The sequence below is a fragment of the Candoia aspera genome, chromosome 11 (genome assembly GCF_035149785.1).
Source record: "Candoia aspera isolate rCanAsp1 chromosome 11, rCanAsp1.hap2, whole genome shotgun sequence".
Taxonomy (NCBI): Eukaryota; Metazoa; Chordata; class Lepidosauria; order Squamata; family Boidae; genus Candoia; species Candoia aspera.
The window spans coordinates 826,231-849,824 of record NC_086163.1 but is presented as its reverse complement, the minus strand read 5'-3'; the positions used below and the strand labels follow the sequence as shown (position 1 = coordinate 849,824).

General features: G+C 52.4%; 2 protein-coding genes across 8 annotated transcripts in view; one reads left to right on the top strand and one right to left on the bottom strand.

Annotated features, from left to right (window-relative positions):
• Positions 1–14,981, top strand: part of SF3B3 (splicing factor 3b subunit 3) — a 48,826-nt gene extending 33,845 nt beyond the window's left edge. The window contains exons 17-26 of the mRNA XM_063313006.1: positions 2,288–2,442; positions 2,902–3,076; positions 3,990–4,195; positions 4,523–4,679; positions 5,550–5,675; positions 6,700–6,912; positions 7,674–7,772; positions 9,633–9,776; positions 10,677–10,781; positions 14,317–14,981. Coding sequence (XP_063169076.1) covers positions 2,288–2,442; positions 2,902–3,076; positions 3,990–4,195; positions 4,523–4,679; positions 5,550–5,675; positions 6,700–6,912; positions 7,674–7,772; positions 9,633–9,776; positions 10,677–10,781; positions 14,317–14,457 — 1,521 coding nt within the window. The 3' untranslated portion in view covers positions 14,458–14,981. The remainder of the gene's footprint in view (positions 1–2,287; positions 2,443–2,901; positions 3,077–3,989; positions 4,196–4,522; positions 4,680–5,549; positions 5,676–6,699; positions 6,913–7,673; positions 7,773–9,632; positions 9,777–10,676; positions 10,782–14,316) is intronic.
• Positions 14,982–19,940: 4,959 nt separating this feature from the next.
• Positions 19,941–23,594, bottom strand: part of MTSS2 (MTSS I-BAR domain containing 2) — a 65,959-nt gene continuing 62,305 nt past the window's right edge. For 6 of the 7 annotated variants that reach the window (XM_063313187.1, XM_063313191.1, XM_063313188.1 and 3 more), the window contains 3 exons: positions 23,079–23,255; positions 21,896–22,061; positions 19,941–21,004 (listed from right to left, as the gene is read on the bottom strand). In XM_063313187.1, coding sequence (XP_063169257.1) covers positions 20,238–21,004; positions 21,896–22,061; positions 23,079–23,255 — 1,110 coding nt within the window. In that variant the 3' untranslated portion in view covers positions 19,941–20,237. The remainder of the gene's footprint in view (positions 21,005–21,895; positions 22,062–23,078; positions 23,256–23,594) is intronic. The other variant, XM_063313193.1, reaches the window with a different exon arrangement.

The window sequence follows — 23,594 nt, the reverse complement described above, 5'->3', positions numbered from 1 at the left end:
CTCTTCCTACAGTAGGGATGACTTTTGATGTTCCCATTGCCCGTTCCTGAAGATGCTGCGATTATGATAAAGTGGTAGGGATTTTAAGACACACTGAGGACTGCACAGGTAGTCCTCAGTTAACGAATGTAATTGGGACTGGGAACGCCATAGCTAAGTGACACGGTTGTAATCGTGACCACACCGACTTAGAACAGCAGTTCTGCTTGTGGTCGTTAAGTGAATAGTGCATGGTTGTTAAGCACGATGTCATGTGACCGCAACTTGGGACTCCCTGCCAGCTTCCCCATCGACTTTGCTTGTTGGAAGCCAGCTGGGAAGGTCGCAAATAGCGATCATGTGACTGGGATGCTACAACAGCTGCACCTTTGAGGACTGGCCATAAGTCTCCTTGTTCAGCACCGTCATAACTTTGAATGGTTGCTGAACGAGAGGTCGCTAACCAAGGACTACCTGTAATTTGATAGCAACTTCAGAAACCTGCAAATGGAGGGAGGAAAATGTGAATGTTTGTTGGCAATTTTCCAGCATCCTTAAGTTAGGGTAGAGCTGGTCAATCAAATGGTAGGTCCGTGCTGAAGATTACAAATACTCACTTTTTTCCTCATGGCATTGATTTCCTGTTGTACCACTAAAGCACATTTTTTATGCTGCTAAAACGCTTTTAGAAGTAAACATCCAACACTTTTCCTGATTTTTTAAGAGTTATTTCTCAACATGTCCCAGAAATATGTACTGTAGCCCTTTTAATGTAAACCATCATCTGCAGTTTGTATGTGATGGTCTTGGGTGAATGGAAAGGTCTTTGTGAAGATCAGGAATATGCAAAGCTTATCCAAGGGGTTGTCAAAGATACAGAATATTCCTTCCGCAGCTGGGAGGGATATTTTGCACCTCCCTTGTGAATGACGTCCGCAGAGTTTACAAATGAAGCAGAGATTGAATTAAAGGCAACCTGGCCGTTAACTGTTCTGCTCCACCACACAACCCAGACAGGCAGGTGACTGAAATGCACCATGATTCCAGTTCGAGTATGTCAAAACTGCCAGAGTTGATTCTGAACAAACCTGGTTAACAAATACTAATCTGCTATCAGCTGGTGACAAAACAGTGATAAGTTTTAGGGCTCCCTAGAAGCATTTTTGATGTTTTTGGCTAGGATTAGCCCGGGGTATGTTTACAGGTAGTCCTCTCTTTACTACCACAATTGGGACTGGAATTTCCATTGCTAAGTGATGTGGTCGTAAAGTGAGATGTCACGTGTCCACATTGCTTAGTGACCTCAGTCCAGGCACTCCCTGTTGCAGTCATTAACCGAGAATCACAGGTCGATAAGTGAGTACCCACCCCAATCCAAGGCATCCTGAGCCTCAGTAAGGTAAGGGACTGTCTCCAACTCCCCCCACCCACCTGTCTCCCCCCCATTTCTGCCCTTTTGGCCACCTTGCATCCTGCCTTGCAGGGCAGCAAGCAGCCCCAGAATTATGCGGGTCTGGGGCTGCTTACTATGCCCTGGGAAGCTGCAGCTGCCCTTACCGCCCTGCACTCTGCCACCCATCTGACCTTTGCCGCCGTCTTGCTCCCACTGCTGATGAGGCATGCCCGGACTGGCTGCTGGGCTGGGCTGGGCTGGGCTTCATGCTGCAGAAAAAGATTTAAAAAGCCAAAAGTGGCCCCTGAGCTGTGGTGTGCCAAAAAGCCCCTTTGCCTTTGCTGCTTTTGGCTTTGGAAAGTGAAACCCAGCCCCGCCCAGAAGCTCTTTGCAAAGGGGATTTTTGTCACGCTGCAGCTCAAGGGCTGCTTTTGGCTTCTTTCATTTTTTGCAGCACGAAGCCTGGCCCCAGCCTGGCCCAGTAGCCAGGCTGGGCATGCTTTGTCAGCAGTGGAAGGAAGAAGACAGCAAAGGTCAGCTGGGGTGGCAGGGGGCCAAAAGGACAGAGATGGGGGGAGATGGGGAGGCAGCTGAAGCGCCCCTGCAGTCATAAGAGCAGGCGGGCTCCAAGCACCTAAATTTTGATCACATGGCCATGGGGGCACCGTGACGGCCATAACTTTGGGCAGGGTTGTAAGTCCCTTCGCTCATCACCATTGTAACCTCGAACAGTCGCTGGATGAACGATCGTAAGGTGAGGACTACCTGCATGTCTTTCATGTCAGCAGAATCTTTGGTTCTGGATTCCGCTCGGCCGTTCTTCCGCTGTGGCAAGGGAGGGCGTTTGGAAGAGGCCCCCCGGGAGACCCTTTTCCACTCAGAGCTGCTTTGCTTTCTGCTCCTGCCCTGCTCCAGGTCCTGGCCATGTCAAGTCGTTCTTGGCTGAGCTACTCCTACCAGTCGCGCTTCCACCTAACCCCGCTCTCCTACGAGACGCTGGAGTTTGCATCTGGCTTTGCCTCGGAGCAGTGCCCAGAGGGAATTGTTGCAATCTCCACAAACACACTGAGGTTTGTACAGCTGGGAAGGAGACGGGACCGTGGGAAATAGTGATCTTTCAGTGCACTGGGGCAACCAACTATTGGGTGCAGCTCACTCCCGTGGAAGGTCGAAGAGATGACGTGCCCAAAAGCTTTTCTCTGCGTTAGGGAGTCTTTCACCTGAGGCAGCTTGTCTGCCCAGAGTGCTGTGGTTTGTTCTGTCCTTTTCTCACGGTTTTAACCGTGGGGAAGAGCTGCACTTGGTACTCAAGCAACTCAGACTCCAGTGGCACCCCCAGCTGGGTCTGTTTTTCAAGACAAGGGGCAACTGTTTCTCTCCTAATTTTGAAAACCACAAGGGGATTTTTGTCTGTGCATCAGAGAAGTGGGCAGAAGCAAAAATGCCCCTGCCTGGAATGGATTTGAGACCAGCTTGCATCCCTCGGGCTTGCTCGGCAGCCGTAACGTCTGGCTTTTTGGCTTCCGCAGGATTTTGGCGCTGGAGAAGCTTGGCGCGGTCTTCAACCAAGTTGCCTTCCCGTTACAGTACACACCCCGCAAGTTTGTGATCCACCCTGAGAGCAGCCACCTGGTCATCATTGAGACCGACCACAATGCGTACACAGAGGCGACCAAAGCTCAAAGGAAACAGCAGATGGCTGAGGTAGCCAGAGAGCGCCTGACCCCCCCTCCCCCACTTGCTTCTTTCTCCTTCTGGCTCTGCCCTCCATCACGGACACCCTGGAGAGGCAGCGGCAGGGTCTGGTCGTGCCGTTCGACACGGGGTGAAATCGTGGCAGCGCAGGGAGTACACAAGCCCAGCAGGGACTCGCTTTGGCAGGGCAAGGAGGGTCTCCCTCACAGTCCTCCTCCGGAGACTGGGCAGCGTGGGCGTGGTGTTCCTCTGCTTGGTGGCAGAACCCTCGATCCTCCTTGGGCGCTGCTGGCTACTTCCAGGCTGGCCTGGTGGCTTCCCCCTCCAACTCTGACATCGCTGTTCCTGAGGCCTTTTAACCCCTTCCGGGCTGCCTTCGGGTGGAAGAAAGGAGGCCCTGGGAATCCGTCCTTTGCTGGCTGCTGAAGGGAGAGGCGTTTGAAGCTGGGACTGCTTCCCCGGGAGATGTGGGAGGGAGACCCGGGTCTTCCTGGCCTGCCAGCAAGGCAGCGAATCGCTCTCCTTCTCGCCGAAGGTCAGGAAACCTCAACCGCTGCTTTGTGGCCACTGAGCGCATTCCTAGAAGGCTGCTCAGATACTTAGAAAGAAACACACAGAACGTGTTACTTTTTGGCTCCTTCCCAGGGCTTCCCTTCTTGTGGGTTCTTGATTCCCCATGTCAGTCTGTCTGAAGGTCAGGGGCTGGCGGTTCAACAAAGGGATCCTGCGAGTTCTCTGTGCCTCGTGTCTTGCTCTGCTCTGGAGAGTGAAATAGGAACGGTCCCTTTTCTGGAAAACACCGGGTCCAGCTTTTCCACAGCCAGAGTCAGGCCTGGCCTCCAGTGGTCTTTGAGTTTGGAAAAAGTGGTTCAGTCTGGGAATTCACTCCCTCTTGTGCATGGATTCTCTTTGTGCATCACAGGAAATGGTGGAAGCTGCAGGGGAAGATGAGAGGGAACTGGCTGCAGAGATGGCTGCAGCTTTTCTGAATGAGAATCTTCCAGAGTCCATTTTTGGGGCCCCCAAAGCAGGAAATGGACAGTGGGCCTCGGTGGTCAGGGTGATGAACCCCATCCAAGGAAACACCCTGGATCTCGTCCAGTTGGAGCAGAATGAGGCTGCCTTCAGGTAATCGCAGGCCGAGTTCCTCTTGGCTACCCTTGGGGCCAGGCATCTGAAAAAAGGACTGGTCAAATACTGCCGATGCTTACCATTTTATTTTCTGATGTCTAATGAAGCAGAAACCAATTTAAAAACAACGCACAAGCCATGAGGTAATTTTATTTTGGCTTTTACGGAAGTTTCACAGTTGTTGATCAAGAAATAGTTGGTGGAAACGATTCCATGCCGCTGAGAAGGTGCCGCCTGCCCCCGCTTCCTGTGCCTCCCGGCTCTCCCCTGCCTTCCCAAAGCCCACGGCTCTCGCTCAGTTGTGCCTCCTGTGCTTGTCCCTAGTGTGGCTGTGTGCCGCTTCGCCAATGCGGGGGATGACTGGCATGTCCTTGTGGGAGTGGCCAAGGACCTCATTCTGAACCCGCGTTCTGTTGCTGGAGGATTCGTCTACACTTACAAGTTGGTGAACAGCGGTGAGAAGCTTGAGTTCCTGCACAAGGTGAGCTCCCTGCAGCGCTTGGTGGGTGCTTTGCTCTTCTGACAGAAAGCGGGGGTGGGGCAGAAATCAAACTCTGGAGCAGCCTTCCTCAGCCTCTTGGCCCTGCAGGAACAAACCCTTGAGCTGTTTTCCAGGCCTCGGGGAGCCCCTGCACATGCAGGCTCAAGTATCGGCCAGAAGTCACCAAATTATTATATTCGCTTCAGGGGTAGGCCTGTATGTATGCACGAACAGTGTTCTTAAACTGAAAATAAAGGATGAAACTTGCCTCTTTAATGTGAAGCTGCCCAAATTTGAAATACTTTTTTAAGTAAACGGTGACCTCCCAGGGAACCCCTAGAGACCTCTTGTGGAGCCCTGGTTGGGGAGCCCTGGGCTAGAGTATGCGGGTGGCGTTCCCTCGGTGGCATGCTTCCAGCTTTGCTTCCAGGATGAGTTCAGGAATGAGAGGGATTGGGTCCTCGCTCCAGGCCTGGGAGGGAAAATGTCTCTGCCTTCCCTGTTGGAGGCCTTTGTCCACGTGAAGAGGGAGCCTGGTGCCTCTTTGCTGTTACTCCTCAGTCGCCGGGGAGTTTTCCTTTCCTCGGAATCTGGGTCGGGGATTCGGAGCTGCGTGAGAAGGTGCCTTCCTGGAGCCGCTGCTCTTGTCCTGCCTCGTCCTTGTTACGGTTGGGGCAGGTCACTCGACTGAGCTGCCGCAGGAGTCTGTTCCGCAGTGCTGCCCGATCGCCGACCCTGGTGTGTGTGCGGAGCTGGTGCTGCGGGCTGGCCCGGTCTGTCCTCGCAAAGGAGAGCTGGCTCTCGGCCTCGGGGCTTTGCTCGTGTTTCGGTCTCCGAGGGCCCTCTCTGACAGCTTTCTTTTGCATTCAGACGCCGGTGGAGGAGGTGCCAGCAGCCATCGCCCCGTTCCAGGGGAGAGTGCTGATTGGCGTGGGGAAACTGCTGCGCGTCTATGATTTGGGCAAGAAGAAGCTGCTCCGGAAGTGCGAGAATAAGGTACTGGGTTGCCCTGCCAGAATAGCTGGCGCTGTTTCAATGGCCAGGGGCGCCCTGGCAGCAAATGGGATTGTCGCTTTTGGACCACGTTCTGGTTCCGGGCTAGCCTCTTCTGCAGGAGTCTTGGTTTCCCTTAACTCAAGTCACGGCGAGTTGCTGGAGGCCCTTTGTGGCTTCTTTCTCCACCTTCCTCACGAACATCCCTCTTGGTCAGTCAGCAAGTCTTATCGCTGGCCGTCTCTTGGGCATTCAGAATTTGCAGTGGTGACATCCTGAAGCTGTAACACGCAGTTCACACGTTGGAATATGCTGGAAAGAGTCCTCCATAGCCACACCCAATACCAACCATCTTAACTGCCAGTAAATGTGCCACCTAAAGTGGCATGGAGCTGGGGTGAGGAGGGAAACAACTTGGATTGGCTCCCTGCCAGCGGGGGTCAGGTGGCAATTTCTAGAAAACACCCAGCCCGCCTCCTCCAGCCTTTGCTGGACGCAGAGGGTCCTCCTGGCAGGCCCGGCCTGGACTGGTGCTGGAGGTGCGTGGAGGCCTTCGGGAACAGCGGAAGAGCAGCCTCTGCCAGTCTGGGCAGGGCAGTTGCTCCCAGCCTTGGCCTGCCCAGGAGGAGCTGAGGGGTGGTTCCTTGTCTCCTGCAGCTGTGTGTGCTCCTCTCCTGGGCAGGGTGGCAAGCACACCTGGCTATGTCTTGGTTGCCTCCTGTCTTTCCCCAAACCCAGCTGCACCAGCAAGGCTTTTGCTTCCACCCTGGCTTCTCCTCCTCAAAAGTACCGTCCTGCTTGGCAGCCCTTGAGTTGAGAATTGGGAGGGCAGGGGTTCAAGAATGCCTGTCCAGATATAAAGGTGAATCCAGCAGTCTTTGTCTTTCTTATTACTGCTCTTCCATTACAACTACTGGCTGTGAAAACTCAGGGGACAGCGATGCATTGGTCTCAGTGATAGACCGTGTGTGCTCAGATTCTGTCCTCTGGGTTCACATGTCCTTTTCTGAACCTCTTTTCCTTGTAGCACATTGCCAATTCCATCTGTGGGATTCAGACCATTGGGCACCGAGTGATCGTGTCTGATGTCCAGGAGAGCTTCATCTGGGTTCGATACAAGAGAAATGAAAACCAGCTGATCATTTTTGCAGATGACACCCACCCACGCTGGGTCACTACTGCCTGCCTTCTGGACTATGACACAGTGGCTGGGGCTGACAAGTTCGGCAACATCTGTGTGGTGAGTTGGCCAGAGAATAGCCAGGAGGCCTTCTGGGCTGTCTTGAAAAATGTCCTCTGGTATTTTTGACCTTCATAGTGAAATACTGGTGGCACCCTGAGCCTTTGCTGATTCTCAGGATCATTGAGCACATGGCCTGCAAGATCACCCAGGCTAGCAGGCTCTGCACTTGAGCTTTATTTTGCCAAGCGATAAACCAGGCATTCTTTCCCTTTCGGGGGCGGGGGTGTGCAGCTTTGAAACTCATGTTTCAGTTCTGAGTTAATAGTATTTTTTCTACTAATTTTTGACTGAGGGAGTCTTTTGATAGGGCAACAGAAAATTTTCTAGACAAGGCATCTGAGGGTCAGCAAGAAGGGGAGGAGGTGTTTGATACTGAAAATAGGAAGTAGAGAGTCGGAGGGTGACTTCCAAGTAATAGAAAGTTCTCTCGAGGTCAAGTTTACCCTCTCAGAAGGTATCCAGATCTCTTCACTTCAGTTCATCATGCTCTGTGCTTTAACATGCTTGGAAAAAGGAAATTTTCATTTACCAAGAGGACGTACCCTAAAAGGCACAGTGACCCATTTTACCCAGCTGTGATCCACAGGTTAAAAACTACCATTGCTCTTGGCCAGAGCAGATTGGCTTAGCCACTCATGCGGCGTCCCCAAGCTGGGTTTGCTCTCCTGATTTTAGGTTTCCAGCTGTATCCATGCCTGGGGGGTCCTTATTGAGAATCATCTGCAAGCACTGCCTTGACTCCTTTCCTTCCCTTGCAGGTGAGGCTGCCGCCCAACACAAATGATGAGGTCGACGAGGACCCAACTGGCAACAAGGCTTTGTGGGACAGGGGCCTTCTCAATGGCGCATCCCAAAAGGTACATTAAATACGGTCCTTTCCAGGGTGAGAATCTGTAGCTTTGTCAAAACTCTCCATTTTTCCTATTACTTGTAATCTGCTCTAAGATGCCTCCAATTAAAACAATGAAAAAAGAAATTACTGCACAAAAAACCTTACAAGACTAATGATTGCAAAGTCTACTCCAGTGGACTTTATTATTTTTAAGCACCAGAGCAAAAGCAACTTCATCTTAGTTAGGTGTGAACAGGTCTTTTGTCTAACAGCAAAGACTTGCATGGAGTCGAGTCATGGAATGAGGGGCTTGGGTGGAACGTTGGAGATCGTACAGTCGGGTCCCTGCCTAAGGCAGGACATCCAGCCCTGTTTAAACACCCGCAAGAAAGGAGACTGCAGTCTCCCAAGGCAGTCTGTGCTCCACTGTTCAGCAGGTCTTAATGGCTAGAATTCCATCAAAATCTCCTTCCTTGTCATTTAAACTTGCTGCTGCTTGTCTTCAGGAATAACTCTGAACAATTTTCTCCCATCTTCTACGCAACGCTATTTTAAAATACTTGAAGACAGCTTTCGTGTCTCTCTGCAGTGTCCTCTTCTTCTGGCAAAACATTCCCAGGATTTCCATCCATTCCCCCCGAGTTTTCCCTTCCAGGCCCCTTCTCTTGGTTGCTTCTCTTCGTCTGGACGTTATACAGCCTAGGTTTGCATTTGCTTTCTGTGCAGCTGCATCGTACTGCTGGCTCGTGTTGAACTGGTGATCCACCAGCACCCCCAGATCTTTTTCTGCATGTACTCAGGCCTTTGGTTTTTCCAACTCAAGTATAAGGCTTTGCATTTGACCTTGTTGAAATTCACCTCTCTGGTTTCTGCTCAGTGTGCTGCCTTGTCAACATCCCCCTGAATCTGGATACTTCTAAGACATTTTCTGTCCCTTTCACTTTATGCTGTCTGCAGATTTGATAACCCTATTTTCTCACCCCTTGTCCGTGTCGTTTATAAATGTGTTGAATAGCACAGAGCCTAGAATGGGGTGCGATAGCACGCCACTCAACTCTTCCTTCTCCTTACTCACTAGGTAAAACTGTTCAGCCAGTTCTGTATCCAACTAGTTGTGGCCTAAGTCAGCTGACCTGCATTCCTGTGTCAACTAAACTGGTCAGTTGTATCAAAAACAGAGATGGTTTGACATGAATTATCCTGCCAGGCAGTTCATTTTCTAAACGATCACGAAGTGACTGCCTAATAATCTGCTCCAGAATATTGCTGGGTGTCAACATCAGGTTGAAGAGTGTAGCGACCCAGGTGTTCTTTTCCCCTCCCTCCCTTTTTGAACCTGGCAGTGTTTGTCCTTCTTGCATTCTGTGGCTCTGCACTTTCCCTCTGTGATTTTTCAAAGGGCTCCAGTACGGCATCTGCAGGCTCCTTCCAGACTCTCAGAAGTCATTGGACTCCTTCTGGGGGCTAAAACTTGTTGCAGGAGCCGGACGCTTCGTAAGCCTCTCTTTATACGCCTGAGGTTGCCTCTCCATCCTCACGTTATTCTGCTCAGGCAGAATAACTCAAATAGAGTTCTCCCTCAGGGAGGAGGCTGGAGCACTGCCTGTTGGGATTTCAGCATCTTCTAGCAGCAGGCCCACCCCTTCCTTTCTTTACTGACATAACCAGTTTTTCATGCTTTGGGCTTCCCTTGAGAACCTAGGTTTCTTTTGTGCTTCAGTCTTTTGTGCTTCAGTATTAAGCATGTGCTCAGCCTCAAGTGGAGTCATAAAGACCTGTATATTATCCTTCCTTCTGAAGGTGGGGTGGGGCAGGGCGAGGCGGGCGGTGTAAAGGAGAAGGCGGCCCCAAGCATCATCTGAATCGCTGTTGGTCTGACTTCCAGGCAGAGGTGATCATGAACTACCACGTGGGAGAAACGGTGCTGTCTCTGCAGAAGACCACACTAATCCCCGGAGGCTCCGAGTCTCTTGTCTATACAACACTATCTGGAGGCATTGGCATCCTGGTTCCATTTACGTCACACGAGGTGAGGGACAAAGGCTGTGCCAAAAGATTTTGTTCTGCTGATCTTGCTCTGTCTGGTGGTGCCATCCGCGCATGGCCTCCAGTTATGGAAGGTTGGGAATTAAGCCCGAAGGGAGGAGAAATATGCTGCTCAGACTTGGGCTCTCCACTCTCCTGCAGGTGGGTCAGGACTGGCTCTACTTCTCTGTAAACTCTGAGGTTGGCTGTTGTTGGACTCCTTACCCTTCTGTCAGAGCCAATAATAAACGTAATAAAGGGCACATAAGTTGCATCTTGGGAATATTTGCTGATCCATGTTCCAGCCGCTGTGATTTAGAATGGCACTTGTATAAATCCAGGGAATGTTGGAGTTCGCCTGAGGTGATAGCATGGTTGGGTGCCTCTGCCCAGCTGGCCCCACGAGGTTGCTCAGTCCTCTTGCCACCCCTCACCCCGACCTAAATGAAGGAGATGCCTGAGACCAGCCTGGAAGTGGCCCTTATATGGGTGACAAGAGCCAGCCGTTGCATCAGCCAGCCCCACCTCCGTAAACGGGCCTTGAGCTTGTTCGGAGGTCCCAGCAGGGACACCAGCTATCGTATCCCCCTGAACAAAGATGGATACGTTCCTCCTGTCTGCGACAGCTGTCCTCTTCCAGTGAAGACGTGATTGGGGGAAGGACACGCATGGAGTGCTGAGGGAGGAAGAGGACACCCACCTAGCCAGCCAGATCTGCAAATCAACCCCAGCGATCAGTGGGGATGATAGCCATCACAGCCATATTGCCCCACATCCAGCATCAACCAGCCAGTGATCAATTGCTGCTGTCTTTCAGGGTGGAGCAGCTGACGCCTCAGCTACACTTTGGTGTGCGGTTATCCCGTGAGATCATTCTCCCTTGACTGTCCTCTGATTCTTTCAGGATCACGACTTCTTCCAGCATGTGGAGATGCACCTCCGGTCTGAGCACCCTCCCCTCTGTGGCCGAGATCACCTGAGCTTCCGCTCCTATTACTTCCCTGTCAAGGTAGGCAAGGTCTCTGGTGCCTTCCCTTGGGCTACGAAGCAGCCGAGACTTAAGGGCTCCTAGGCGCTCCGCAGAGGGAAGGTCCCTCATCTTCCTGCTGCTGCCTCTCTGTCAGAGCTGCTGCTCCAAGGCAGTGTGAAAGAACCCCCAAAGCAGCTGGAGGCGGCTCCTTCGAGAGCTCCAGTCAGGTCCTCCGCTGCTGCTCCTCCGAGCAGACGCACATGCTTTGAAAGGGGCAGGAAGACGGTTCACCGCTCACTGATGCAGGTGATGAGTTTTGATTAGAGCTGGCACATTGGACAAACTTACCAAATTGTTTCATGACAATTTATGGCAACGTACAACAATTAAAAACGTACATGGTATTTCCTCGTATGTAAAACATCCCTGGTAAATATCAACCTGGAAACATCTACAATAATAATAACCATTAAAACGTTTACAGTCACAGTTCAGCCACCATCACAATACTCCATAATCCCGTAAGTTAGTGTTTCTCATAGACTCCTTAAAGGTAAAGGTAAAGGTTTCCCTTGACGTAAAGTCCAGTCGTGTCCGACTCTAGGGGGCGGTGCTCATCTCTGTTTCAAAGCCTTGGAGCCGGCGTTGTCATAGACACTTCCGGGTCATGTGGCCAGTATGACTCACGGAACGCCGTTACCTTCCCGCCGAAGCGGTACCAATTAATCTACTCACATTTGCATGTTTTCGAACTGCTTGGTGTGCAGAAGCTGGGACGAGCAACGGGAGCTCACCCCGCCGCGCGGTTTCGAACCGCCGACCTTCCGATCGACAGCTCAGCGGTTTAACCCGCAGCGCCACCGCGTCCCACCATAGACTCCTTAGATAGTTGCAAACAGCACATCTTTGAGCAAGCCACAACTAAGGCGACATTCAGCTCCAAAGGCCTTCTGGAATAATTCAGCGTTAGCTGCTTTTCAGGAAGACTTCAAAGTGGCCGGGCTAATGTCCGCTGGGAAGCCGTTCCATAGTGCTAGCGCCACGCTGGAGAAACGTCATCTGATTCAGTCTCCCCTCTCTCTCAAAAAGGTGTGATTGCCAAGAGCTTCTCCTGCTTACGTTTTGGCTGGAGAAGACCACCCTGTAAGAGTCAAGCCGTATAGGGTCTGAAAGGTCAAAACCAGCATTTTGAACTGTGTTCAGAAGCTTACTGGGATCCTGCATAGGGCCAGCGGTCTACGTGCCTGGCAGCTTATACCTGCTGGCAACCAGGCTGCCACATTCTGTGCCAACTGTACTTTCAGGTGGGATACATAAATCACACTGCAGTGGTCTCTGTACGTGGTGATGAGGTTGTGATTACATAGCAGGGTCCTCCCATGCTCGGTAGGCCACAAGCCCTCCCCCCCGGCCATAGCCTCCATCTGTCCATTCAGCAGTAGTCATGAATCGGGGCGGGGGGGACACGAAACCATAGATTTGCTCCCCCACCCCCCGAGAGACAATGGGGTAGTCCACCAAGCACCTTGAAGGGCAAACAGCAACTCTTGCTTGGGTTCAGCTTCAGCCTGTTTCATCCCATCTGGACACTGGGAAAGGCTTTCAGGGTATCACCACTTCAGCCTGAGGTAGCAACGTAAAGTGGGGTATCATCAGTGCACCCACGGTACTGAATCTTAAACTAGCAGATTCCTCTCCCAGTGGCTTCCTGTGGGTGTTCAGTAACAGGGAAGGGAGGGCCAGCCTCCAGCGCCCCGTCTGGGAGTGGCTCGTTCTGACCTTCCTTCCCTTTACCCACCAACCGAAACCGCCTGCTCGGGGAGGGGAACCGGTCCAGAGCTCTCCGTCTGCAGCCCTCACCGGCAGCCACAAGCACGCTCAGTAATGTCGAGCCCTGCCACAAGGTCTGTTAGGGCCGGAAGAGGGGTACCAGCTTGATCTCCGTTCTGAGGGAGGTCAGCACTGACCTGATCAATGCTGTTTTCTTCCCATGCCCAGGCCAGACTCTGACCAAAATAAATCTAGGTAATCCATTTCTTCTGGGGGCTCTCTGGTTGCCTTCCCACCACCCTCTCAGCAACCCTTTCCTGAAAGGGAAGTTTGGAGAGCGAGCGGGCAGTAGTTTCCAAGATTATCCAGATCCAGGGAGGGCCTGTTAAGGAGGAAGCCAACAAGCCTCCTTCAAGGCGGCAGGGGGCAGCCCCCCTCCCACAGTGGGGCATTGACCATCTCTTGGGTCCAGCCAGTCATGTCTCCTCCTATCTCTTGAGGAGCCAGGTGGGGCACTGATTCAGCCTACCAGTGGCAGAGGGCACGCCAGATAGCATCTTACTCCTGCTGCCAGAGTCTGTGGCCAGGAGCTGTGTCCTCCCTCCCTCAGCCACTTGCATATGTACGGAGGGCAGCCCCCTGGCAAGATGGCTGAGCATCTAGCCACACTGCAGGCACACAACACCAGCACATCGTCAAACAGAGACCTGTGTGTCTAGAAATGCCTGTGGGCCCAGTCTGTTTTTTGCCTTGTGGTATATGGGTACTGTGACTGGTCACACCCAGCACAGCTACCATTTTCCATTTTGTGACGGTGCCAGTAACCTGTTTTCAAAATCCCAAATGTGCCTGTTGGCCTGTCCTTGAAGCAGCAGGCAGGGGGGGTGCTGTGGCCTCTGCTTTCTGGCCAGAGGAACCCAGTCCTGTGCAGTGCCAAATTTCTGAGTCTGTTCCTCTTTTCGAGCTGTCTCAGGAGGCCCTGCTGATGCTGCTGCCCCTTCAGGAGAGGAGAGAGGCCAACCAGCAAGGAGGCCTTCTCTGGCGGCCTCCTTCTGGAAGAGGGCCCAGCTTCCATACCTTTTAAGCTAGCAGTGAATACTGGACAACCTGTTAAATGTTTTAAATTTTAAGGCAATTTGATGAGATGAAATTGGTTTTAATTGTACACTAAGACTATCCTGAATCTTGGCAGAGAGCAATTTAGAAAGATTTAGAGTAAGTAAATAAATGACCTCCCTCCCTCCCCCCCATGGAAGCTTGTGTGATCAACAGCCTGATGAGGAGGAACAGAGAGGAGGTGCCCCCATTTCTCCCTGCATCCTGTTTTATCTGCATCCTGTGCCCCAGAGAGCAGAGAGAGTATGTTTCTATTATCTTGTAAGTCTCTCTGGGAGCTTTTCAGTCTGAGCCACAGAGTCAGAGAAATAAACGTGCTGTGCCCTGCCTAGAATCGGGTTGTTCCTCTGCCAGCAGCTGCGGATCCCCTGCAGTTCTCTTTCAGGGTCCCAAACCTCGCGATCAGCAGTCTGTCTATTGCCGGGCTCAGCCCTGATCCCACGGCACCTTGCCAGAACTGTTGGGATTGCACTCTCCAGTGACAGCTTTCCTTTGAAATAGACTGGATTTTTTTAAAGTGAAGCTTGCTTCTGTTAATTGGCTCCTGGGTAATCCAATAATTGAGTAATTGGGCAACTTTGCATCTGTTGTGCACATGCTGGCTCTTAGTTCACTTTGGCTGCAACTGCTTTTTACATGCTCTTCCATGGAGCAAGCTCTGAAACACGCACCTCCTTTCTCCTCCTAGAACGTTATTGATGGGGACCTCTGTGAGCAGTTCAACTCCATGGAACCAAACAAGCAGAAGAACGTGTCTGAAGAACTGGACCGGACTCCGCCAGAAGTTTCAAAGAAACTGGAGGACATCCGTACGCGCTATGCGTTCTGAGCTGAGCCACTGGAGGACTTGATAAGACTCTTATTCCAACAGTGTGTTGAAAGAATCTCCACTTTTCCTTGCCTGCCCCCATTTCATTTGCCCCATTTCTCTCCTGGAGCTCAGCCGGTCATCTTACAGCTTACCTTTTCCATGCTGTTCCAGAGATGATGCTCGCCAAGTGACGATGCCTTGTAAGGTATCGGACAAATCACCCCACTTCAGCAGAGCTGCCATGCTGCAGCCCCCACCCCAAACCCCAGCCCAGTTGTCCCTTAGTAGCTTCGCAATCAGCCGACTTGACTGGCCGCCTCCTCCGGTTCTCTTCTCCGTTCTGAATAAGCAAGGGAAGCCACGGGGAGTGATGGGGGTGGAAGCCAGAGCTGGCTTTCCCCCTGACCAGTATTTTGGAAGTTTGTCAACTTGGCCCTACTGTTTCTATCCTGTTTTTTAACTCTGTGTTGTAAATACAGTTTTGCACCTAATTAGTCTTTCGTCTGTTGGAGAGGTGAATAAAAAATATTATTGAGAGCTTGCTAGGCAGTGTCCATGTGCGTAGATTTAAATTTTATTCTCCAGGAAAAGTATCCATGAAAATGAAAACTGAAAGATAAAGACAAGCAAAGACTTATGGAGAGAAAAATGAATGGGCTACTGGGACAGGCCTGAGCATCCTACAAGGAACAGCTGAAAGTCTTCTGCTGACAGCCCAGTAGCCACAAAAGAATTTGATGGGCAAAGGGCAGGGCCTGTGTATTTGGTGGAGAGAGACTGCCCAGATCCCAACTAGGAAATGCTTTGGAAGAGCTGGTGAGAGCGATCCATCCCTCGTAGGGATGGGCCCCACAGCCTTTCTTTCATAGCTAAGACAGGTTTTTATGTCCAGCTTATTTGACCCGAAATGACATACATCGTGCAGCACATCTGTAGACCTGCATTTCCCCTAAAGGACTAAGCTCAATTTCTCCTGTGAAGTGTGTTGCCTCTCTGGATTGGTGGTCCTAGAAATCTTCCTTTAAAAAACAGGCAGTAGGGTTGTGCAGCGCTTTGGATTGAAAAATAAACGGAGAAGGCTGGGATGCCGATTGCAATTCTTAAAGCAGCTGTATCTTTTCCTGCTGCAGTGGGACTTTGCTGTGGCTGCGGATGAATGTCACATGGTGCCCCTGTGGACTCTGAAGCATCTTCTTGCTTTCCAGTCTGAAGTTCTGGACAGCCCTAGACTCTGTCTTGGCTGTCAAGCTGCACTGTTCGTATGCAGATTGCAAAAATACTTGTACAAGTTTTTAAGGTGGAAGGTAGATGCACGGTCTGGACCAGTATGCCAGTTTTGCTTCCTTGCTGCTTCTCCTTCTATGCCAAAATTTTCCCTGGTGATGCAGAAGTTACATGTTTTTCTTGTTTTAAATGAATTTCCCTTAAGCTGCTTTGCAGAAAAAGGATCCATCTTGAGTGTGTCCTTTTTCTTTACTATTTGTAAACTGGTGGCTTTAATTGCATCCTCTTGAACTGCTTTCTACTTTTTTTTAAAAAAACTGCTAGCTTTGCCTCTATTCTTTTCTGAAGTTTTGAATGGGATACTACAAATATCTCCATGAGCCAGGACGCATCAAAAACAGGATACCTTGGGTTTGGAGTTGCAAATGCCGTTACGATGTCCCAGAAAAAATGTAGTGGGGGTGCAACACTCTGGGTGTTACTATTTTGCTCTGTTGAAGGATGCTCTTCATACCCAGGGTGTGCGTGTGTGTATTCTTACAAAGATTCACAAGTATTTTAGACAGTCTTTTTGTTAACCCTCTTTAGAGAAAAGACTCAGGAGGGAGAGTTTCATTCCAGAAGAGCTGCCCCATTGGGACCACTGCTTACAGAAGGACAGAGTAAAAGTGCCGGCTGAAGGCACTCGCGTTTTCCTCCTCCCTTTCTGCGAGCGAAGTTCTGGTTCACGTATGGATCCACAGGGAAGGGAAGAGCCCCCGCAAGTGCCAAGGAGGGCAACAAGTCCCAGGGGTGCCTGGAAGGCTGCGCACCGAAGGGACTGACCTTCCAGGGTCCAGTTCCTGCTTGACAAAGCATGACGCCCAACAACTTAGCTAGGTTTTCACAAGGTGTTGGAATCGCAGAAATAGCTGGGAGAGAATGGAATTTGTGTTGACCCAGGGCAAAAATGGGCCTGAGGAACTGGAGGGATTCCTTGGGGTAAATCAAGTGCTTACGAATTGATTTTCACATGCCTAGAAACCTTGGCGATTCCTATTGAACTACCAAAAGTGGTGTATTTCTCCCATTTCTCTCTCAAAACTAGAAAAGCTGTTTTTTTCTGATTCTAGATACAAACTCAGGATTACATATATTCATGTAAGAATATCTGCTGCGCTGAAAAACGGAGAGATGATTTTGGCTAGGTTCAAGGCCTTGACAAAAACCTCTAGAGCCAGGCTTGTTTTTTTTACCAAAGAAAAGACATAATGAAGAGGAGGAGCTATTTGTATTAGTTACAGTCCAACTTTTATTAATACTGAAATCTTCACAGTGCATTTGTTACCTGTAGCAGCGGCTATTTTGAATGAAGTAAAAAGAGATCAGTAAGTAACTGGAAGAAAGGGGTAGGGAGAGAGGCTGGGACTGCTAGACAGAAAATAAATTAGGGGAGCAGGAGGGAAGAACAAGTTAACAGCACCAGGACAGTTACATCGGCTGAAAGACGTTTTAGAGGGTTTGTGTTTTTTACTGTACGAAACAAAGGAAAAAAGCAAAAAGCAATGATCTGTCACACACAGTCACCATTTGGGTATGTGGAAACCACAGGAGGGCCGGTGCGTGAAATCGAAAGTGTTAGCTGAGGAGCGGAAGGCCGACGCGGCGCACAGAGACACGTAATGGGGCTGGGAGGAAACGGCTATGTACAAGGTGGGGCCCTGCTCTGAGGACCCTGGAGACGGGGCGCTTTCTTCCCCGAAGGCCTGCGGAGGAACACCATGCCAGCAAGGTCTTCGGTGGGCGTCTCCCACCTTTCCGAGCCACGCTACCCCACCTCTGCTGACTCCTGCTCTTTATCCCTCGGAAAGGGGGGCTTGGACTTGCCGGACTTAGTGCTCTCCAGATGGGTAAACAAGTCCCAACTCCAGGCTGGGAAAATCAGTGTTCCCAAAACCTGCTCTGCCTCTCATAGCTACACGCTTTGATGGGGTGCTTCTTGAAATGACTCCTTTTATTTAAATACACCTTTTCCCCCCACTGGTGAACACACTGGAATCCTTATTGGTGTCCATAACAGCAGCAAACATTTGGTTTCAGCTTTGCTTTCCCTGCTTCATTCCCATGTGTGTGCTATATGTTGACCTCTGGGTGCCCCCTTTACCAGACACACACAGCCCAGCATCAAATAGATCTGAAACACCGAAACAGGCTTAGGAGAATGAGCAGGGTTGCAACCAGCAGCCAGATGTGCAACAGTCCCCTTTCCTAGCCATGCACAAGGACAGGCAACTCTTCTAAAGCTTTCGTGTTTCTATACCATTTACTTTCCACTCTTCTAACTTCATTCTCTCCAACATTTCAAGACTGTCCTCTCTTTCCCACCACCACTTTCCTTTCACCAACACAGACTAATGTCTAAGTTTCAGGGGAGAAGTGAAGGTCATCATATGAGCACTAGGGAAAAGCAGATGCCTTCAACCCTCTTTAGATCTGGATATAGACCATGGAAAAGCTGCAACGCATGCCAACTGTGAATAAACTATGGCTATATTTGGCATAATTTCTGCCAACATCCCCATTAAAAATCTTTCTGCCAACTAGAAAAAGAGGCAGATTCCACATCTGTAAACAAAACTGCTTGGGAATATACAGTGAGGCAAACCTTTTAGACACAACATGGTCTTGGGATGAAAACTGCAGTATTGTTTTGTGGGACAAGGACAAGCAATGTTGAAAAGTGACATAGGCAGGACAGACCACGGGCACAACCTCCGCTAAAGCACCACCCCCTTCAGCAAGCAGGGGCCAAGCAGAGACACCACGAAGTGCCCGTGGTCTCGCTCTGAGGCAGGCAGATGGCTCAGGCCACGGGGTGCTGAAGCCGAGCAAGCCTGGGCCAGGGCCCACCACCTTCCTTGCAGCTTCCACCCTCAGCCGTCAAAACCATCACACTGTGGCATTGTGGTGAGGTCCACAAAGGAGAGGATGCTGAAGGAACAGGAGTCACTTCCAGACATCGTTGTCCAGCTCCCTCTGCAAGGCTTACTTGCTGTTTTGTGTTTCTGCCATTCTTCCCGCTCTGGCGCAGCTTCAGCACTGCTCCTGCTCTTCTGAGAGAGCCTAGCCACATGGCTGATCCTAGTAGAGGATTCTGACAGATTGCCACGGATGGGCTTGAACGTCGCGTGAAGGTGGAACCAAGCCAACCGCAGACTGGCTGAGGGGCACGTGCGAGCCCAGCCAGCACCAGCATGTCAACCCAAAGGCAGCAGTCAAGCAGATCTGCTGGACCAATTGCTGATGGTTGTAACCCTGCAAGGGCTTTGGCTCCTTTCAAACTATTCCCCAAAACATCAGCCGAAGGAGTATCTCCTGATCCCAGGTCCCAGGTCTTGTTGCTCAGCCCGTCAAGAGTTATGATGGGTCTGGGAATACAGGAACCCGCCACAGGCCAGCCACCCCAGTGCTCCCTCAGGCCAGCTTTCTTTACACCCCAGATACGGGCAGCCCAATGCCTTCGGAGGCCTTGAAGCGGGGGCGCTGTGGTTCAAGGCGCACCCCACCCCAGCTCAAGTGTTGCAACGGCTGCCCCCACTCTGGCACTTCTCTGGAGAGCTCTCCAGATAAAGGCCCATGAAGCCCCACTCCTGCCTGAGGAACCCCTCCCCACACACGCACTCTGCCTAATCCCGACCCCTCCATCTTCACTGAACATGTCAGAGGATGTTCTTGCATTCCATGTGAATGGCTGCCATAGAAAAGGCTGGGGTGCCCACGGGCCTCCATCCAACCCATGCTCTAAATCATGCATCAAGGCACACCTCTTGCGCTGCCAGTCCTGCCCTGATGCTTGGTGGCTGCTCTCTGGCAAGCTTCAAGCTGGCGCGAGGGCAGCCCTGGGGCCGAGTTGGGCAAGGAAGCACCTCTTTCTAAGGAAACCCACCCAGCACCCCCTTTCCTGAGCCCACAGCTCACCCGGAGAGGCCCCTCAACTGGCGAGGGAGCCCCTCCTGAGGGGACACCTTCTTCCAAATAAGCCGAGGAGTGGATCCCGCGCCTCCCACATCCTGCAGCCCAATTCTCACCGAGGGACCGGATTTCCGGATTACTCCATCTGGCAAAGTCTTTTGGGGAGGCGCTGATCCCAGCTGATGGGCGGAACCCCAAAAGGAAGGGGAGGAAGAAACAGGAGGAACTCGGGAAAGAATTGGGGCTCTTCTCTCCGTGGGAACTGCGCTCTTTTCTGAGCGGTGACTCTGCTACTCCTCCACTGCTCCAAGCTGGAGGGGCGTCAGTTCCTCGCCTTGTTGTAGATGGGGCTGGATGGAGAGGAGGTGTGGAAGGGAAAGGGAAAGGAAAACGAGGCAGAAAACAGGCTCCAAGCGTTTTTGACCAGCGGAGCTCTTGCACGTTGTTTAGGGAAGGCATTCAGCTTAGTCTCCTTTTAAACCTGGACCCTGACCCCAAGGGTCCGCAAGGGGGCTCGGCCTCCTGGCAGTTCACCGAGCCTCCTCTGCGATTCCCAGCTCTTTCCTGGGGCTTGTGCCTCTGGCCTCACAAGGAGCTCGGCATCAGCAGCCAGGCAGAGCTCATCACAAAAACCGCGGCGCTGACCTATCGTTGGTGACAGTTCGGCGAAGGCGCACACCACGGCGGATGGCCACCAGCATATCTTCAGTGGGAGGCTCGCTGGAGGCAGCTGGAGGAGGGCTGGGGGTCTGCTCCTCAGGACCAGGGTCTGAGAACACCGTAGGGAACGGGAACTGGCCGTCTCCCAGGGCGTGAGCGCTGGCCACCAGCTCACCAATCTTCTCCACGAGGCTGTGGCGGTTGGCGGCCAGCTGCTGCTCCTCCTCCGCAGAGGGCTTCCCAGCCCCGGCGTACGCCGAGATCTCCAGGCCGTCGCTGCCCCAGGTGGTGTTGGGCAGGCTCAACCTCTTGGGGGAGGCTCTGGCGAAGTCCAGGCTGTGGGGTGCAGAGGCCTCGTCAGCATAGAAGACACATTCCTCGCTGCCCATCCGAGTAGGGCCAGCGCGACCGGGCGAGTCAGGCACAGTGGGGGGCTTGACAGGGACAATGGGTGGCCTGATGGGAATCGGACCAACGCTGGAAACGGTTCGGCGAACTGTGGGCTTGGTAGAAGGTGTGCGACGGATGGTGGCCACTCCTGGCGTGGCCCCAGTTGGCAAGGCAGTGCCGGTGGGCAGGCCGGCAGTTGAAGCGGGTCGCTTGGTCTGGATCATACGCCGATAATTTTGAGCAATGTTACTGTTACGAGGGATGGTTGAGGATTTGTCTAATTCATTCCGGTTGTCTCCTTCGATGTCACCATTCACGGAATAGTAGTCGTACTCTGAACCTGAGGAAGTGACAAGTGGAAGCATCAGCACCAGGGGACCAGCCAAGAGTAAAGAGTCAGGGAGACAACCTTGATGGAAATAGGCCAGATCTGTTGCTAAACAGGTGGCTTCAGCCCAGAACGAGGAGGCATGCCCAAGCGACTCAGACAGGTACCTCCCTAACACACACAAGTACAGGGGGAAGCAGGGGGAAAGCATAGTCAGACTTGTATGATTCTGTCACTACGGCCAATGTTAACAAAAGTTGTATGAGCCCTCTCTGGAGTTAATTTCTTGAATTGGTCTACATAGTGGGGCTGACCCAGAGCAGGAGCAGGTCACACGCACACTCCAGCCGAACCCCGGAGTCAAGGTTGCGCCACACACTTCAGCACAAAGCTGCCCAAAGTGCATATTGCTACATAAGGTGAGGCACACCAGGGGCCGTGGCTCAGTCCGAACCCTTGTGAATAAAAGTTTCGAACACATTTAACATAAGCAAAAGCCCAATTGCCTTTTGCTTCTTTCTGGTATTGCAGAGAGCTGGGGCAGGGCATTCAGCCAGAAACCACAGAGTTGTTTAGGACAGGAGTGCCCATGCTGGGTGGCGCAGCGGCTCCTGGGCAGGTCCAAGGAAGGTCCTGCTCGGGGGACAGCAGGTGCTTATGGCTCTCGGCCTTCTGGAAGCTGCTTCCTAACTCTGGCCTCCCTGGACCTCTCCACCAAATGAAGAGGTTCCATTTTCTGGCTGAGAGAGATCTGCCTGGGCATGTCCAACCCCGCCATCCTTCCCTTGCCATTAAGTGCCTAGTCCCAAATCTTCTCCAGCGGCTTTGAGAGTCCCGTGGGGCAGCCCATCCCCCAGGAGGCCTGGATCCTTCCCCTCCGCCCTGGGAGCCAGGGCATCCTACCTTGAGAGGGAATGGTGTCCTCGGAGCAAGATGGGGTGGTGGTCTGCGTGCTGTAGCCACTGGAGAACTGCAGTGAATCCCGGCTGCTCTTCTGGTGCTCCAGGCTCAGGCCGTGGGTCAGCACCATGGCCAAGTCACTGGCAGCGGGGGACATCTCCTCCCCATGCTGGTGGGAAGGGTAAATGAGGTCAAGGTCTGGGGACAAGGCACCTCGTTGCAAAGCGTTGGCCAGCCTCAGCAGCAGCACACCAAAGCCCCCAGCTCTCAGCGGGCCAGTAGGGATCCTGTGCTTCAGGCTGGCAGGCCTCAGAGACCAGGGCTGGACATGGACACATCCCAAGGCCTCCTCGCTGCTGCCTTTCTGCTACAAGAGGAAGGTGGGGCCGGGATACCCCAGGAATCTTACTCCGGCCCTGAGCAGCCTTGCCTGGGCAGCAGGGAGGATGGGGCTGCGATCAGCATGGCTGCTGAGGTGGGACAGAGAGCCAGGAAGACAAGCGTGTAGGTATAGTGTCCCCCCCATTCCTGGGCTTCTTCCACACTGACCCACAGCAGTCAGGAATACCTGCCAGCCACGTGGCCCTACAGGGCCTGGTCACTGCTACATCCATTGGCTGATTACACCCCTGCACTACAGACATGGCAGCCCTTCCGGTATTTTTTATTGGCAAACAAGGGTTAATAGGGGGGGCCCTTTGCTCAGCATCTCTTCAACAGAGGCTAATTGCCCTTGCCTCTGGCTGGTGAGTGAGGGAGAAGTCTTTCCCCTGAAAAATTCGTTACTCAAACACTTTTAGAATTGGGCCCCAGTTCAAGGTAATGCATTCAGAATCCTACCTAGCAACCCCTTGGAACTTCCCTACCTTCTGTTTTGTCCATTGCAGGTGAACAATTTTTTTATTCCAATTGTTCAAACACCCAGGAGTAAAATCAGCTCCTGGTCCTCTACATGGTCTGTCCCTGAAACTTGTCAGAGCACAAACGGCGGCACGAGGGATCTGGGATCACGGACTGTGCGGTGACTTGCTCGGGAAAGATTCAGGGCAGTTGCCCAAACGAACTCCCCCAGACCAGCCAATGTTGCCAAAGCTTTTGGACACTGCCCAAGGCCCTCCCTGGCCTGAGACAAAGCTAAGACCGCCTCTGCCCACTGGCCCCCACTGCCCCGGGGCCCCGGCTGTACCTTGGCAGCAATGGAGGCGGGGGACATGCGAGGCCTGGGCCCGTCCTCCAAGCCAAGCCCTGGATACATCAGGGGGGCAGGGCCTGGCTCTGCCTCGCGGAGAAGCTCCGCACGATCCCTTCTTCGCTGCAGGGTGTTTACCACTGGCTGCTCATAGAGGGGGAGCTTGGACCAGTCCTGCAAAATACAATGGGGGCACCACTGGCACGGCAGAAACAGATGAGGCCAGAGGGGAGTGGCAACTGGGAGGGGGGAAGGGAGGCTGGTGGAAGCAGGAGGAGGAGGGGCAACCGCAAAACAGCCCCGCCACCACCGGGCCTCCTAGAGCCCGTCTCTCTTGGCCCCTGAGACGCAGCCGATGCACGAAGCGGCCCCCTGGCACCCATCTGCTTCATAGAAGGCCGAGTGACCAGAACAGCCCCCTCCCTGCTATGCCAGGGCCCCTGGCCCTCCTCTGGAACAGCAGACTTTGCATTTGGGCACCTGGTGAGACACTCTGGCCATCTCCAGAAAGCA